The following is a 15,164-nucleotide window of genomic DNA, read 5'->3' as shown; positions in this document are numbered from 1 at the left end:
GACTGTGCCAACAGTAATCAGACTGAGCAGGGATTGGTGGTCTATGGCCCATGGGCTGGATCCAGCCCACGAACAGACTGGATCCAACCTCTGGCAGCATGCTCCAGCTACAGTAACAAAGGACACAAGCCCCAGGGTCCTAGCACCTGCCTTTTTCTATCTATTCCCCTCACAGCATTGGCTGATCTCTAGCAGGTATGAGGCCACAGCCCATGGCAGGGGCTAGGCTGTAAGTAGTGGCCCACAGTGGCAAAAATGTTGCCAACTCAAGAGATAAAGGAACTTTTTAGAGTGGGGGAAAGGAGGAAATGATATCTGGAGCAAAAGTTTTGAAATGGCTCATGGATTCTCAAGATCTGGGGGAAAGGGAGCTTGGCTTTAGGGTATCCCTAAAAACATAGCAGAGTGGTGAGGAAATTATGCTAGCTAAAGTAAAGAGTAGTTGTTTTTGGAAATTTTATAAAGACTGTTCCCTTCAACAGGCATGTGTGCCTGAAGAGGTAAACTATAAACATAGCAACCCCACAAGATTGGCATTTTGGGACAGGGTGGCCTTAAGCTATGGTTCAGCATTTGCTCCAATAATAGACTATAACAGGCCTTAAGATGCTTAATTTTGAAATGCTATAGCATTTGCTTGAATTTACTTGAACAAAGTTTGGGTACAAGAGGACAAAAAGGAAATGATCAGCCCAGAAAACACAAAGTGTCAGTCATTTTAAAAAATTCAAGAGGGCTGGAAGGGCAAAAAACTTTTTTTAGAGGTCACTGTGGTTAGACAAGGCTAATTTTAGACAAGATATAGCTTATATAGGGGATAACAGGCACATTAATATTAATTGAAGTAAAAACCAATCAGGAATACTTTTATGTTTGGGGGGGGGTTGGTTTTGTTTTTTTTTTCACTTTATTCAGTAAGCTTTTTGATATTTTAACCAAGCCATAGATTATAAAAAACTGGGTTCATCTTAGAATCTTAGTTCTTCAGCCTTGAACTACAGTTCTTTCTGAAGAGCCCATCTGCAGATGAACTAAAATAAGCTATTTTATAATTTAATTTAAAACTCAGATGAAAAGCCCTTTTCTTTAATAGGCTAGCCAGGTGTTAAAGCAGGGGTGGGAGGAATACAGTATGCAGGCTGGATCCGGCCCACCAGCTGATCAGATATGGCCTGCAGGCAGGCACCCACCAATTGACTGGATTTGGATCAAATCCGCAGCTGCTCCTGTACAGCTCCACATGGGGCCGAGCCCTGCCCAAGACAGCCCATGCTGCACTCCCAACCACATTTGCCCAAAATGCTAGGCAGCACTGCCTTAGCCCTGGCCAGCGCACACAGCTTCCTAGTGAGGCTACTGTGCAGCTGCCCAGGTACTGCTTGGCTTCCCCCACTTCCAGCAGCTCCTCATCCTCCTCTTCCTGCCCCTGCTGCATTGCTTAAAGCAGGGAGGGGAAGGAGAAGCCAAACAGTACCCAGTCAGCTGCAGAAGTAGCCCCACCAGGAAGCTGTGCACATTGCCCAGGGTCAGGGCCAGGGCAACGCTGTCTGATAGGCACAAGCAGAAGTACAGCATGGACTGCCCCAGGTGGGAATGGGTGGGGCTCACCCCCATGCGAAATGCCACAGGGGCAGCTGCAGGCTAGATGCAGGGGTGTGAGGCAGACTGCACATGCACTAACTACACCACCCAGGTGAGCTCTGCTGCACATCCCCCCCTGCCCCTTCCTCCCTCCCTCCCCCCACCCCCAGCCAGCTCCCAGGACCTAGCATGGGGGCAACACCCAGCCCCCACACACACCCCATCCATACCCTTCATCCACAGTACACAAGAGTAATACCATTTTGAGCTATAATGCAATTGCTTGTATGTACACTACCGGAAAAAACTTAATCAGGACAAAAATTATTTTTTGAAATACAATTAAAATATATTATAGCAAATGGTTGATTTTTAGTATACAACTTGTTGTTTTCTATAATTTGTTAAAATGATAGGTTCTGAAAGATTTTTTGTGTGCGGCCCTTGACAGCTCACTAAAACTCATTAAGTGGCCTTCCAGCCAAAATAACTGCCCACCCCTGTGTTAGAGGCTTTTTAAGACTTTAGGACTTAAGATAAATTAATTTTAAATTGTCTCATGTTAACAAGATTGTTTTGTTAGATGAATGTGCATTTTATAAATGTTTAATCAGTTTCTTGCTATGGCTCATCTGTACGGTTTAATCATTAACATCTAAATGACTAATAGATTTTTTTGTTAAAATTTACCTATCTTTATGAGTCTGACTGGCTGTTTGAAACTTTCTTGGTTCTCAGAACATATCTAGGAGTCATTACAAAGACCTAGGACAGCCAAGTGATACGGTCCAATTTCTAAGAAAAGGCCTGCACCCAGAAATGTAATAGACGCCGAAGAAAGAGGTAGTGCTGCAGTTTACTAACAATAATGAAAGCCTAAAAAGCATGTGATCTGAGTGTGATCAAATCCAAACATAGCAGTTGGGTGAAAATTCAGCTAAGAGAACTTCACCAGGGCTACAATATATGTTAGAAAAGAATTACATCTTATACCTTTGTACAGACTTCTAGTATAAGGGGGGGATATAAAATATGCATTTAACATGCACAGTACCTTGTTGGCAAACTTAAGTTGTTTTAACTTATTCATCCATTTTTTTCCCCAAACGTCCTAGGAAAATTTTAAGATGTAAAATAATGGGAAGAGCAATCTCAGGAAATCATGGTGGGGAATATATTATTGTACTTCATGTGCATCCATCTCTTATTTAATAAGACTCCCCTGCACACAAGTACAAACACACTCCCCAAAAAATACCAAGCCTGAAGAATAATGTGAAATTTACAAGCAATAGATGTGTGCACAAGGACCGAGTGAAAGGTACACACATCATCATGAAAAGTCAATTTGAAACTTGTTCACTTAGAGAATGCTACTGAACCAAGTACACTGAGAATAGTAAAAAATAAATGAAATTATCAAGATTGGAAGATATCAGTATGTGGATCAATATTTGAGTTAGAAAGCTTGAAAAAATAAGAGTTTTTGTAAGGAACAAGTCTTTTTCTACTTGTGATTGGTGTGGGACAAGGGAAAACCCTGCATTCAACTCCACACAAAATATTCTAGGAGTTACTAACTGAAGTAGTACAGAAAAGCACAATAAAAAAAAAATCAGTACATCAAGACTAAGTACAGACAGCCCAAGGCTGAATCGATTAAATCTTTGCAGGTGAGTCTAAGCTGTGTAGATTGAACTAATAAACAAGTGACAGACATTCACTTTTGATTCTAGAAATGCAGCCACTTGCCTGCAGTAGCCCACGCCAGAAGCCAGAAGGTGCTAAAGCATGCCTCCCTACTCAGCTGGGCCAAGGGTAGCCTGGGTAGACAGCTTGGGCCAAGGGTAGTCTGCCCATCCTGTGATTTGGGTGGGGGGAGGCTTGCAGGAGAGGTGCAAATCACCCTGGAAGGCTGGGGGACTGTAAATTAACTTGACTGTGTAGGGGGATCTGGGACAGAGGTTTAGTAAACCAATTTGACCTAAATCAGTTAAGTCTTATATTACACCCATCCAGGTTTATCTTAAACCTGTTTCGACTGTTTTGAAAGCGGTTTCTGTGCACTGAACTTCTGTTGTGTTACAGATTTGAATGGGTTTCTGATCACTTATACCAGTTTATGTGTAATTTCTGTCCCTAGCCCAAAGGGGCTGAATTTATATGGAAAGCTTAAGAATAGTTAAATGTGCCTGTATAGTTTAGTTTTGTAATAAATCTCTGTATGGAGAAAGGTGATTGTCTAGAAATATTTGCAGGGTGCAAAAATCAAGGGGGAAGAATAATGATTTAAAGCAGTGTATCTTTATTTAAAGCAGTCAAGATGAAGAATAGGAAAAGTATCTTGTGGACAAGACAGAACAGTCTAAAACAGTCACCTGAGAAAACTGACAGAGGCCCAGCACTTCAGACCTGCAAACTGAGCAGGATGGAACATATCACTCAAATGTGCCCATAGAGACTTCTACACTAACAGAGAAGGATTGGAAGATCTAAAAATATATATTTTCAGTCTAATATCTGTGACTGAATTAAGTAAAACATTACCACTTTAAACCAGGGGTTTAGAAACTATTTCCATCCAAGTTGACATAATTCTTCAAAGTTCTTGAAAATAATGATTGCAACTTTAAATGCTGTAAGAATTGCAACTGTGTCATGGAGTAGTTTAACTGCAAAATCATTATTTCACATCCTGAAGAAATAACATAGGCCCCTCAGAGGATCACAAACAGAAATGAATAAATGTATCATTCAGAAGAGGAAAACCGGTTACGACAGTGTAACATGTAACCAAAGGGAACCAAGTTAAATAAAACAGACCTCAGTATTTAATTTACCAGCTTTAAGGTTAGTGGGACAGAAGAGCTATTAAGACACAAAACAATTACATGCACATTAAAGCATAAAGACCTCTGTAAAATCAGAAAAGAGTCTAGCTAGTCTAAACTAAGTGTAATGTTGAAAAAAAAAGAGACTGGACCCTAAAGCTAAATTAGGCAGGCTTCATTAGGTTTACAATGACCACTCTAATGCTAAGACAATAACATAAGGCAACAAACTGTAACAGACAACTCAGCTAGCCAGATGGCCTGCCACAGTGCATTCCATGTGGTACTACAGGGCAAAATGAGAGAGAGTAATTCAAACTTTTTGGAATACAGTGGTCATCATTTAAAACATTTGCCAACAGTTGCTGAACTACAGCAAACAAAGCAGACTGGGATTTACAGAGGGACTCAGGAGAATTTGGATTACTCACTAGGATGTGGGCATCTAATTCACTTGAGTCCCTTTGGGGGGAGGGGCACACAGCCAAAAGTAATAACTGCTAGTAGATGTTCACTTTTCAAAGGCAACTCCTAAGTTTACAATTTAATCAAAATACAAACTTCTGAAAGTAGCTGACAAAAGTTAATAATGCATCTGTAATACAGGTGCAAGAGACCAGGAACTTTGTAAGGGCTAGAAATGCCCAGCAAGTCAAAGTAAATCTGCAGCACAGTTCTATACGTATCATTCATTGCCCGGGGGTGGGGGTGGGCAGGGTGGAGGAAGGGGTGAGGGGAATCAAATGCATTCCCATCCAGTGACATTTTGGTTGAATAAAGAGAGATTATCATATTGAAAAAGAACATTTTTGGATTAGCCCTAATCTAATAAACCCTAAGAAACATCATTGCAAACATAGGTGATGGGGATGGAGATATTGTTTATGTTACCAGACCCATCAATTGCAAGATCAATTAACACATTCTAATAAATCTAGAAACATTACAGGGTATGTGTGATAGGGAAATATGTGATTTATGGTGGTCAGCTAGCTCAGCTGATTGCCATATAGTTTGCTCCCTCTCCTCCTTCCTCCTACTTGCCTCCGTGGCTCAAGAAATACTCCCCAAGCACCAGCTCCATAATGTTTTTAGTGGTTTTGACAATTAGCTTGCCAGAGTAAAGTCTGAACACAGCCTTTACAGGAATTTATTTACATTATCTATAAAAATTACTCACTAGGTTACCTTAGCTGTGAATTAACATTATGCAACACTGAAAATAGAACACAGTGCAAGAAGTGATTGATAGGAATTTTAAAGGATGCTTTGGAAATAGATCACAGTTTCTAGTTTACTACTTCTTTGCCACTATTTTGTGAGCTTGTTTTGTCTCTTTTCTTGAAATTGCAAAATGTTCCTGGCTTCCTGATAAGGAAATCTTTCCAGGCCTTTCTTTATTTTTCTTGCCCGTCTCTGGATCCCTTTTAACAACCCACAACTAAACACAGCATTCTGAGTGAGGCCATACCCATTAATAGAAAACCACTATACCATGTTCAGTGTTTTCTAGCCCACCTATTGCATTTTCACTGTCAGCTTACTTTTCTGACCACTGCGCATTGAACAACAGTGTTTCCCTTTAGCTCCCCTCTATCATCAAGGTCTTTTTTCCCCCTGAAGTTGCAATCAATTTAGCACAAACAATGTATACATTTTTCCTTCTACTACCCTTTGCCTTATATTTGTCAAGCTAAGATTTCATTTGTCATTTTGCTGTTCATCAACCTAGGAGATTAAGCCCATTTGAAATGAGTCTTTCAGCTTCAACTCATTCAAGTATTGACTCCAAGATGAACATGGGCCAACAATGCGAGGCCACAGTTGGCAGGGCTAACCGGACCTTGTCGTGCATCCACAGGTGCATCTCAAGTAGGGCCAAGGAGGTGATCCTCTCCCTCTACTGGTCAGGGCGCAGCTGGAGTACTGTGTCCAGTTCTGTGCACCCCACTTCAGGAGGGATGTGGACAACATTGACAGTGTCCAGAGGAGAGCCACCCACATGATCCGGGGACAACAGGGCAGACCCTACAATGAGAGACTGCGGGACCTGAACCTGTTCAGCCTTCACAAGAGAAGCCTGAGGGGGGACCTGGTGACCATTTATAAACTCATTAGGGGGGGACAAGAAGGGTTTGGGAGAGACCTTGTTTCCCCTAGCGCCCCCTGGCATAACAAAGAATAATGGCCACAAGTTGTTGGAGAGTAGGTTTAAATTAGACATCCATAAGAACTACTTCACAGTTAGGGCGGCTACAATCTGGAACCAACTTCCAAGGGAAGTGGTGCTGGCAGCTACCTGGCTGGAGTCATCTGAGCCCAGTTTTTCTCCTGCCCAGGCAGGGGTCAGACTTGAAGATCTACAAGGTCCCTTCCGACCCTACTTCTACGATTCTATGAAGTAACTTCTCATCTATAATATTTCTCACCTGACTGTTCACCCCTTTCCAAGTCATCACATCTTATAAATTGGTACATGTGACTTGGAAAGGGGTCAACAGTGAGGTAAGAAATGTTGTAAATGAGAGAAGTTAGTTGGATGATATATAGATATAGGTACATACATATATTTCTATATGTATATCTATTTCTCTATCCATGTGTGTGTTGCCCATCTCCCTCCACAAAAAGATGAATGAGAAAAACAGAAAAACAGATTAAATACTAAAATAAAATAGTTTGTAATAAACAACAGATAAAACGGTGCTCCAAAAGTTAACCTCTTCTACTAATAGCTTGCCCAAATAAAAAGGTCTTGCATCATTTCCTGAAGATGCCTCAAGATATTTATTTACTAAACATGGCATAAAACCTTGTGAAGGTTTATTTTAAAAAATAAATAAATGAAAACTCTTGTTTTTACCTCTTCCCTTTCTCTCATGTAAGCAAAAAAAAACAGAGAAGTATTAAAAGAGGAAAATGTAAAGAAGGAAGAGGAGAAAGAAAGCCCCATATTATTTTCCATGAACACAGGAAAGCTTTTTGATTTTCAGTTGTCATTGGAAAAAAAGTCAGATAAACTATATTAAAAAATGTCAGTACTCATTGAAAAAAGTTTAGCACAGTTCAGTCAGCTTAAGTATAAAATATTGACCCAATCATGCATTGACTATTAGCCCTTAAGACACTACACATTTTTTTCCCACCGTGCAATTTGACCATTTATATCCTTTAGCCAACATCCATTTTATCAAGGAACATTAATTTTACCCCAAGACTTTCCTTAACAGCTTCTTACAACGGACTTTGACAAAGGCTTTTTGAAGTCATAACTCATACAAGCTGGCTTTCCTTTATCTACTATTTTGTGGCATGCTTGTAAAAGTCTGAGGAGACACTGTTTGGAAATAGATTCATAGATTCATAGCTGTAGGGTCAGAAGGGACCTCACAGATCTTCAAGTCTGACCCCCTGCCCTGGGCAGGAGAAAAAACTGGGCTCAAATGACCACAGCTAGGCAAATGTCAAGCCTCCTCTTAAAGACCCCCAAGGTAGGAGCCAGCACCACTTCCCTTGGAAGTTGGTTCCAGATCCTAACTGCCCTGACTGTGAAGTAGCACCTCCTGATATCTAGTCTGAACCTACTCTCTAACAACTTATGGCCATTATTCTTTATTACTCTGGGAGGCACTCTCTGTCATTCCCCTCTGGTCCCCCCCTAGTAGGTTTATAGACGGCCACCAGGTTCCCTCTCAGCCTTCTCTTGTGAAGGCTGAACAGGTTCAGGTCCTGTAGCTTCTCCTCATAGGGTCTGCCCTGCTGTCCCCAGACAATGCAAGTGGCCCTCCTTTGGACCCTCTCAATGCTGTCCACATCTCTCCTGAAGTGTGGCGCCCAGAACTGGAGGCAGTACTCCAACTGCAGCCTGACCAGTGTCGCATAGAGGGGAGGATCACCTCCTTGGCCCTGCTTGTGATGCATCTGTGGATACACAACAAGGAGCGGTTAGCCCGACTGACCATGTCCTTGCATTGGTGGCCCATGTTCATCTTGGAATCAATAATGACTTTCCACCACTGTGCTTTCAAGAAGAGAGTTCCTCAGCCTATAGGTATGCTGCTGGTTCTTACTGCCCAAGTGCGGCACCCTGCACTTGCAGTATTTAATCCCATCCTATTCTCATTTGCCCACCCCTGTAACCTGTCCAGGTCCAGCTGTTTCCTGTCCCTCCCTTCTGGCATGCCCACCTGACCCCAAATCTTGGTGTCATCTGCGAATTTAAATAGGGAGGTTTTCACCCCCTCGTCCAAGTTGCTAAGAAGAAATTGAACAGTGCGGACCCAAAAACCGAGCCCTGGGGGACTCCACTGCTCACATCCCTCCAGGTCGAATATGACCCGTCCACCACCATTCTCTGAGTGCAGCCCCTCAGCCAATTTGCTATCCATCTGACTGTGTAGGCATCAATGCCAGTCACCTAGCTTTTTAATGAGAATGAGGTGGGAGACAGTTTCAAAGGCCTTCCTGAAGTCCAAAAAGACTACATCCACCGCGACACCAGCGTCCAGTGATTTTGTGACCTGATCATAGAAGGCAATCAGGTTGGTCTGACAGGACCCTTAATGAAACCATGCTGGTTGCCCGTGAGCATCATCCCCACTGCTGGCCCTTCACAGATGTACTCCTTGATAATCTTCTCAAAGAGCTTTCTCAGGATCAAAGTAAGACTAATGGGCCTATAGTTGCCCGGGTCCTCCCTCCTCCCTTTTTTGAAGATGGGAACCACATTGGCCCTCTTCCAGTCATCTGGCACCTGGCCAGAGCACCACAAGTGCTCATAAAGCTGTGCCAGGGGCCCCGCGATAACCCCTGCCAATTCCCTCAACACCCTGGGGTGGAGAACATATGGACCTGCTGATCTGAACAAGTCCAGCCCCTCCAGAAGTTCTCTGACTCAGTCCTCCCTGACCCTAGGCCTGGCGGAGTCTCTCCTGAATCCGTCCTGAATCTTGGTGGGGGAGTCCCGGTCTCTGCACACAAAAAATGGAGGCAAAGAATTTGTTAGAAAGGTCTGCTTTTTCCTTTGGTGCAACCACCAGATTGCCTAGCATACCCTGCAGGGGCCCCACATTACCCAATGCCTTCCTCATACTCCCTATGTATTTGAAAAAGGACTTTTTGTTGTCCTGTATACACTGTAGCAGAAGTCTGAGTTGCATCATTCAGATGAATACAATAAACTTCATCTTCCAAGTCTATTTATTTATTTTCATCTATTTTTTTTTAGTAAGACAGAATACATGACATATGTGCTAGTTTGGGGGAAGTTAAAAGAAATAATATATAAATTAAGGCCTGAATTTTCAGAAATACCTAACAAGTCCATTTAAAATGAGCTTGAGTTTCAGTAGGACTGGGCTATAGTGCCTGATCTGCTGCCCGTAGAGCAAGTTCCTATCTCTTAAGATCTTCTCAAGATCCTGTTGTTGGTATCTATATCAAGCCATGACCATACATATTTTTAACTGAGTTTAAGCTAATGAAAGGCATCTGAAACAAAAGCTAAAAGTATCAGTTTTCTGGAAATGTACTTTAGCATTTACATAGTTTCATAGTTTCTAGGGTCGGAAGGGACCTGAGCAGATCATTGAGTCCGACCTCCTGCCATGGCAGGAAAGAGTACTGGGGTCAAACGACCCCAGCAAGGTGTACATCTAGCCTCCTCTTAAAGACCCCCAGGGTCTTGGCCAGCATATGTGCCAATATGAGAAATTACTGAAAAATTAGCTCTCGCTTTAGGAGGATTTATTTGTGCTTCCTAATAAAACACACCTGAAGCCACAGTAAGTAGTTACCACATACTGCTCCACTGTAAACTGCAAATCTTTCATTACTTTCTCATTGGTTTTGTACAAGCATGACCAAGTGATAAATTCAGTTAAGGCCATCCATCTAATATTGCTCGTGTCCAAGGTTTTTGGGGAAGGTGCAAGTAACATGAATTTTACTCAAGATGGCTCACGAAAAGAATGTAAAATATTGTATTCTTTAAAAACGCAGGTCATTGCCATTGAAATGTCATTGCAATTCATAAAATAGCTGTTTCTTTAGTAACTGCATACACACGTTGCTTTTTTCATTTGCATTACGCTGCAATACTTGCCCACAAACATGTGTTTACCCATGAATGCCTAGTGTCACTCTTAGTTATACGTCTTGTGAAATTCCAAATGCTTAAGCCACAAAGTAAACAAAGCAAAGGAAAACCAAACTTCGGTTACTGTCTCATCCTCCATTGTGTGTCATGATCCAGCCCAAATTATTTTATGCAAATAAAAATACAAAATATCTGGAACTGAGTCAGAATTTTTTTTTCCTCTGGAGCTTTAAAATACTCATAAAACGTCCCTGCATAGTGCCTCATTATTAATTTATCCAGTTTATTAATTCACACTTGGTTAATCCATGACCCAGTAATTCACCTATGAAAAGGTTTCCCCCCTCCTGTTTGAAGAGTAGCTCAGAATCTTTGAGAACTGTGCTCTTCTATTATTAAAAATATCGTTATTTGCCAAGATATACTACAACACTTAAGTACATGCTGAAAAAATCAGTAAAGTACTCCACTAGCATCATCATCATATGGAACCAGAGCTGTATTCATCAAAGCTCATGCTCAAGTCAATAAGAGATTTTCCATTGATTTAATGAGAATTAAATCATGTTGCACATGAATAAAGGAATTTTGTCAGACAGTAAAATAATAGTTTACCATTCCTGTCTGTTTGCCTTATTTTAAAGAAGTTAGTAATCTGGAATAGGTCATCACTCCGTAGTGTGAATGAACAAGGTTGTCTGTTCTATTCCATGTCTCTATGGAGGAAGGGATGACATTTTAGAATATTTTCAATACAATTTGGCTGCTTATATCAAGTCAGTTTAGTTATAATGACTTTGAAGCATACTAATTACTCTTCTATAATGCGTCCCCTCAAATTATGATGTTCTGGTAGAGATGTCTCAGTAGATTTACAAGATGTAGCAGAAGAGTTTTTTACTCTACAAACTGAATTACCGTATACCTTAATATACATCACTGTCAGGGAAACAAGTAGCTGTAACTACTTTACACTACATTCTGGGAATGAAATGTCACTCCACTAAAATATACAGAAAATAATTAATTAAGCACTGTATTACTTGCTCCAATCTTCTACAAATCTTATAAAAAGTAAGTGACAAACACAAAGCATTTGCTGATAATGGTGAATAGCAAAGAATAAAGTAAGTGCGAGTAACAGGTATAGGCAATGTTACAAAAAGTTTGATACTTTTACTTGTTTTGCTACTTATTTGCTTAAATGTGTTTGCATTTGTATTCTAGCCAAAGTAAGCATGGTCAGGTCTTGGAGTCTATTTGGATGTTTCTGGTCCAGCTGTGGCCCCACTGATAGTTTGTCTATCTAAATAATGAACTGTAGGAACCTGTAAAAACCTGATTCCTATTTAATCACTGACTTCAAATCAACAGAAAATAACAGAAGCACTAGTTCTATGAAGGCAGAATAATACAGATGTTAAACTCTACTACTCAGCAGCCTGCTTAAAGACCAAAAAGCTAACACCTAACCCTTTTTTCATGTTGCCCCTGAAAAAAAGGAAACGTCAGCCCCTCCACTTCCTTTGAGAAAGTTTGTGGTACCAGACAGAAGTAATGCAAATGAATCTAACCAATGAACAGTATTGTTTCCAAGAAGAGAGAGCTCTTTTCTGGCTAAAGGCATAACCGCTAGAAAGCAGATATAGTGTAGCTCAATTCCTCCCATCCTAACATACATACTACTGCCTTATCTCAAATGTTAAATAAGAGCCAGTTTTGCAGCCTGCTGAGGAATTGCAGTTGTTTTCTAGTGGAAATGAACTAATAAATTACAGAGGTACTTCTGCCCCATGCAGACGCTGCAAAAGTCCCATTACGAACAGCATCAGCATCAAATTCACAAGGAAAACAAGTCATTCAAACAAATTCACAAGTCTCAGATTTCTCTTTAGGAGAAAATTTCCTTTTATATACACAAAAATGTTTTACAAACAAGCAAAAGACACCTGCCATTGGCAATTATTCTCTGAGGGACCAACACAATCCCTAAACAAAATGCAGATTTCAGCTTTTTGCTCTGCCTAACATAAAAATTACTGTTTCTAAGATGATAATGCATAGCACAAGAGCCCTCGTATCTAAGACTTAACAATGCCATTCACTATGAACTGTATTACAAAAATGCAGATAAAAACCTATGTTAGGTTTCAATTTTTCTGAATTCTGCTTACCAGAATGTTTGTGGATGTGTGGGAAACAATACTAGCCTTACTGTGCATATTCCTAAACTGGCTTATCCCTGGAGTATTGAGGCATTTAGATGTGCCACAGGTGATGCATGCCACCTTCTCAAGTTTTGGAGGCACATGTGCCCCTTTTAAAGTGCATTACCCGGCTTTGTACCCCTGTTCACTGTTACAGATGAGAAAAAACATGTGCCCCATGTTACAGCTGCATTGCAACTGCTCTGACAACCCAAAAAATACTGTACCATGTTTTTCTCCTCATTCTTCCTTCATTCAGATTTCCCCTTTCCCTTCCTTTGCTTTCCCATCCCCTCCTCTCATGTACAGCAGTTCTCAACCTGTTCAGACTCAAGTCACCTCTCAAAAAATGACAGAGCTTTGTTTTTATTCATTTTATGCAAGGGGGGGAAAAAAATCACTGAGCTGTTTCTATGGCGCAAAGGGCCAGAAAGACCCAAAAGGGCAGGCTGTTTAAATGCACTGGTTTCCTAGTTGAAATACACAAGACATAAAGAATGGTCATTTACTGAGTCCGGACCATAGGTCCCCTTTTCCCAGCATCCTGTGTCACATAGGGGCAGAGAGCGGATGCTGAAAGGAGAATGAATTATGGTTTCCCACCTCCCACTGTTCCTCTGCCACTATCAGCCTCCAGCATTTAAGGTCTAGGAAGTTCTGATTCAGAGGCTATATCCCTAACTCCCCTGCTCAATAGCTACTGACTACAAGTTACCCAGGGAGGTTGTGGGCTCTCCATACTTGGAGGTTTTGGAGACCCATGTAGACAAAGCTTTGGCTGGGATGATCTAGTCGTGGATGATCCTGCTTCAAGCAGGGGTTGGACTAGATGACCTCCTGAGGTCCCTTCCAGCCCTAATTTTCTATCATCTATGATGCCTCTTTCCTCTAAGGATCTATCCCATCCCTTTTTGACTCCGGCTACACTTCCAGCTGCCACAACATCTGGCAGCAATGAGTCCCACGGGGCAGGAAAGACCTTCCTTTGGTTCACTTTAAATTTCCTACTGACTGACTTCATTGTGGGGGGCCTTGGGTCTCTGGGTTTAACTTGGGAACCAAGTCTGCACCCTTCTGACCTTGAATGGAGCATCTCAACATGCGCCAGAGAGCACCTCGCAGCCTCCCAAGGCAGCATCTCGAGACCGCCTTGGCAGCACCTCAGCGGCCCCCAGGGAGCCCCTCGAGACGCCCCTAGCCTGCGCCTCGAGGGCCCCCTCAGGGAGCACCTCGCAGCCTCCCAAGGCAGCATCTCGAGACCCCTCTTAGCAGCACCGTGCGGGCCCCCAGGCAGCATCTCGACCGCCTCCCTACGGACCACCTCGAGGGTCCGCAGGGAGCACCTCGAGGCCCATCCGGGGAGGGGGCAGCGGCGCGGCGCGGCGGAGGACGGAGCACCCGCCACCCCCGACGCCCGTGCCCGGATACATACGACGCCCGCCGGGGAGAGCCGCGGCGCCGCTACCTGCGCCCTGCAGTAGAGGAACAAGGCGACGCTGCAGACCGCCTGGCCCAGCCCCAGCAGCACCAGCGCGGCGAGCAGGGCGCGCGAGGCCGGCGGCGCGGGCGGGTGCGCGGGCGGCGGCGGCGGCGGCAGGGGCGGCGGCAGGGGCGAGGGCTCGTGGGGGGCGCCGCCGCCCAGCTCCTCCGAGCCGCGCAGGTACTTGGTGTAGTCTCGGCTGGCGCGGCGCATGGCGCTCGGCGGTGCCCCTGGTCCTGGTCCTGGTCGTGCCCGTGCCCGCGGCCCCGTCCTGCAGCACAGCGGGGGCAGCCTGCCCTTATCAGCTCGGCCCCGGCGCCGCAGCCAATGTGCGCCGCCTCTTCCCGCCTCCACCCTCGCCCCGCGCCTGGCAGAGTCTCGCTCCCTGCGGGACCGCACCGGGGGGGGGCTTGCAAGACTGTGGCAGCTCCCCCCGCCCCTCGCACGGCCGCCCTTTCCGCCCTCCGCAGCCGCACTCGGAGACTGCCCCGTCCACCCCACCTCGCGTTTCACTGCCACGTGCTCAGGGAGCCGTAGCCAAGGAGGGCTGGAAGGGACCTCGGGATCACCTCGTGTCCAGGACCATCCCCAACTACACCGTCCCAGCCAAGGCTTGGTCTACCTCAGTCTTCAAATCCTCCTCGGGCCGATATTCTGCCACCTCTTTCCCTAACTCCTTCCAGTGTTCTCCTGCCCTCCTCATGAGAAAGTTTTTCCTAATATCTAACTAAATAAGGAGGGCTGGAAGGGACCTCGGGAGGGCATCAAGTCCAACCCCCTGCCCAAAGCAGGACCATCTCCAACTAAATCATCCCAGCCACAGCTTTGTCAAGCTGGGTCTTAAAAACATCCAAGGATGGACTGGCCACAACCTCTCTGGGTAATCTGTTCCGGTGCTTCACTGCCCTCCTAATGAGGGTAGTAGTCTTCCTAATATCCAGCCTAAATTTCCCTTGCTGCAACTTGAG

The 15,164-nt window shown here is 43.8% G+C and overlaps 1 protein-coding gene across 2 annotated transcripts in view; it reads right to left on the bottom strand.

Annotated features, from left to right (window-relative positions):
- The window catches only part of TNFSF11 (TNF superfamily member 11), a 33,482-nt gene extending 18,945 nt beyond the window's left edge, over positions 1–14,537 (bottom strand). Inside the window, exon 1 of one of the 2 annotated variants that reach the window (XM_090025194.1) lies at positions 14,149–14,537. In XM_090025194.1, coding sequence (XP_089881320.1) covers positions 14,149–14,409 — 261 coding nt within the window. In that variant the 5' untranslated portion in view covers positions 14,410–14,537. The remainder of the gene's footprint in view (positions 1–14,148) is intronic. The other variant, XM_090025203.1, reaches the window with a different exon arrangement.
- Between the last annotated feature and the right edge of the window lie 627 nt (positions 14,538–15,164).

This window comes from Crocodylus siamensis, chromosome 1, assembly GCF_052110815.1.
Source record: "Crocodylus siamensis isolate JL-2025a chromosome 1, ASM5211081v1, whole genome shotgun sequence".
NCBI lineage: Eukaryota > Metazoa > Chordata > Crocodylia > Crocodylidae > Crocodylus > Crocodylus siamensis.
Note: the sequence above shows the minus strand (reverse complement) of the source record. Positions and strands in the feature narration are given on the sequence as shown.